Source organism: Quercus lobata, chromosome 4, assembly GCF_001633185.2.
Source record: "Quercus lobata isolate SW786 chromosome 4, ValleyOak3.0 Primary Assembly, whole genome shotgun sequence".
Taxonomy (NCBI): domain Eukaryota; kingdom Viridiplantae; phylum Streptophyta; class Magnoliopsida; order Fagales; family Fagaceae; genus Quercus; species Quercus lobata.
Window position 1 is genome coordinate 70,056,988 of NC_044907.1, and position 2,938 is coordinate 70,059,925.

The 2,938-nt window shown below is 46.6% G+C and overlaps 1 protein-coding gene across 1 annotated transcript; it reads left to right on the forward strand.

The window, feature by feature from the left end:
- Positions 1–873: 873 nt before the first annotated feature.
- LOC115985713 lies at positions 874–1,458 on the forward strand. The gene has a single exon (XM_031108625.1). It carries the CDS (start codon positions 874–876, stop codon positions 1,456–1,458), a length of 585 nt encoding a protein of 194 aa, XP_030964485.1.
- Positions 1,459–2,938: the final 1,480 nt, after the last annotated feature.

A 2,938-nucleotide genomic window follows, 5' to 3' on the forward strand; every position in this document is an offset into this window, starting at 1 on the left:
ACGAAGCCCTGATGTGCAAGGTCTTCCTATCTAGCCTGGGACCCGTAGCAATGAGATGGTTTAATAGCTTAAAGGCCAATTCCATAAACTCCTTTAAGGAGCTCCCAGGCATTTGGTTCTCGCTTCATCACCTGCAACAGAGTCCCTCGACCCCTATCTTCCCTACTATCCTTGAGTATGAGAGAGGGAGAGATCCTAAAAACATACTCAAACATATATTGGGAGATGTACAATGAGATAGACGATGACTTTAAAGACGTCGCCATCAGTACCTTCAAGAGCGGCCTCCCAACTAAGCATGGCTTAAGGAAGTCCTTAACGGGAAAACTTGTCACAAATCTGCGCCAACTCATGGACCGTATTGACAAGTATAAGAGGGTCAAGGAAAACCAGCAAATGGGTAAAAGAAAGGATAAGGTTATCCCTCAGGAAAGGAGGAATTTCAAGTCGGATCGATACAATAACAGCCGGCCACTGAGAGATTTTGCTGGTCAGTCAGGACCTACCAACACTCAAGCGATCAATGCAGTGTTCCGAGAACCGGTGCACCAGGTTCTGGAGAAGGTTAAGAACGAACCGGTCTTTAAACGGCTAAACAAGATAGTTGGGAACCCCTTGAGATGAAACCAAAACCTTTATTACCAGTACCATCAGAACCAAGGGCACACTACAAAGGATTGCAGGAATTTGTGGGACCATTTGGACCAGCTAGTCTGAGAAGGGAAACTGAAACATCTGTTGCATCACACCAATAGCTGAGGGGGCCAAATGAATTCGGAACCCAAAAGGGATGATTCTTCAAGACCGCCCTTGGGAACGATCAATGTCATCTTCACTGCTCACGGTAGGACCAGTTCTTGTCCCTCCAGAGTAATGTCCGTAGCTCGGCTTCCTGCTGAGAGCAATAATCTGAAGCCTAAAAGAGCTAGAATGGAAATCCGACCAGTTCTGGGCTTCTCGAATGAGGACAAGATCGGAACCATTCAACCCCATGATGATGCTCTGGTGGTCACACTTAGGATAGGAGGGTATGATGTGAAGAGAGTGTTAGTAGACCAGGGTAGCACTGTCGAGGTCATGTACCCCGACCTGTACAAGGGGCTGGGGTTAAAACCTGAGGACCTGACAACCTACAATTCCCCTCTGATTAGTTTCAAGGGGAAGACTGTTATTCCAAAGGGTCAGATCAGACTACCCATACAGACTGGTTCGGAAGTGGTGGAGATAAACTTCATCGTGGTGGATGCCTATTCCCCCTACATGGCTATTATGGCCAGACCCTGGCTCCATGCTCTAGAAGCCGTTTCATCCACCCTGCACCAGAAAGTGAAATACCCCTCAAGGGGCCACGTCGAAGAAATTGTAGGGAATCAACCTGTGGCTCGGCAATGCCTTGTGGCCACCATCTCACGGCAACACAAAACTAGCTCCTCGGCTACTGCCGAAAGGGACTTATAGAAATCAAAAACTCTGGAGTCGCCATCCCATGGACCAGCCGAAGAGCCCAAATGCAAGGATTTGGAAAAATTTGTCATAGGTGGTGATCCGGAGAAGTTCTTTCAGGTTGGGTCTCAACTACCCCCTTAAGAGAAGGAGGAGCTGTTGGTATTCCTCAAAAGAAACATGGGACGCTTATGAGGCTCCGGGGGTGGACCCAGATTTTATCTGTCATCATTTGAACGTTAACCCTTCCATCATTCCCAAGAAGCAATCGCCTCGGCGCCCATCCAAAGAACATGCAAACGCTATAAGGGAAGAGGTGATGAAGCTAAAAAAGGCAGGGGCTATCAAGGAGGTCTTTTACCCCGAATGGTTGGCCAATACCGTAGTAGTGAAGAAGAAGAGCGGGAAGTGGTGAGTATGTGTGGACTTCACAAATTTGAATAAGGCTTGCCCAAAAGATCCCTTCCCTATTCCTTAAATAGACTAATTGGTAGATGCAACAGTAGGCCATCCTCGGATGAGTTTCTTAGACACCTTTCAAGGGTATCATCAGATACCACTTGCCTTAGACAATCAAGAAAAGACAACATTTGTCACTCTCACTGGAAACTACCACTATAAAGTGATGCCATTTGGCTTAAAGAATGCAGGGTCAACCTATCAAAGGATAATGACAAGAATGTTTGAACTCCAGTTGGGCAAAAGTATTGAGGTCTACATACACGACATGGTGGTGAAGAGTAAGGTGGTGTCCGAGCACATTACAGACCTCAGAATCATCTTTGAAATCCTAAGGAAACATAGGTTGCGCCTAAACACTTCCAAGAGCTTGTTTGGTGTTAGATCAGGCAAGTTTTTGGGATACATGGTGACTCACAGGGGTATTAAGGTCAACCTTGATCAAATCAAAGCCATTAACAGTTTACAACCACCCCAGAATCCCAAAGAGGTCCAGAAGCTTACTGGAATGGCTGCCACCCTAAACCGGTTTATTTCTCGGTCGGTGAATAGATGCAGACCTTTCTTCCTTTTGATGAAAAGGTGGAAATGATTTGAATGGATAGAAGAGTGTGCGTTGGTTTTCCAACAACTTAAAGAGTATCTATCGCGGCCACCTATCATGTCTAGTCCTGAGGTGGATGGGGTCCTGTTCATATACATCGACGTGGCCCCTCACGCTGTAAGTTTGGTATTGCTATGAGTTGACAATGGCGTACAACGGCCAGTTTACTATGTAAGCAAATCACTACATGAGGCCGAGGTTCGGTATCTACTACTAGAAAAGGCCATCTTGGCGGTGGTGCTTAGCACACGAAAGCTTCCCCATTACTTCCAAGCACATATAGTTGTCGTTCTGACTCAGCTCCCACTCAAAGCTATACTTCGAAGTGCTGATTACACGGGGAGGATTGCTAAATGGGGCACGATCCTAAGGGATTTTGATATCAAGTACATGTCTCGTACCTCTGTTAAGGGTCAGGTCCTCGCAGACCTG

Bases quoted from the DNA above. Each gene is read 5' to 3' on its own strand.
- LOC115985713 (XM_031108625.1), top strand. From the start codon at position 874: ATGTCCGTAGCTCGGCTTCCTGCTGAGAGCAATAATCTGAAGCCTAAA.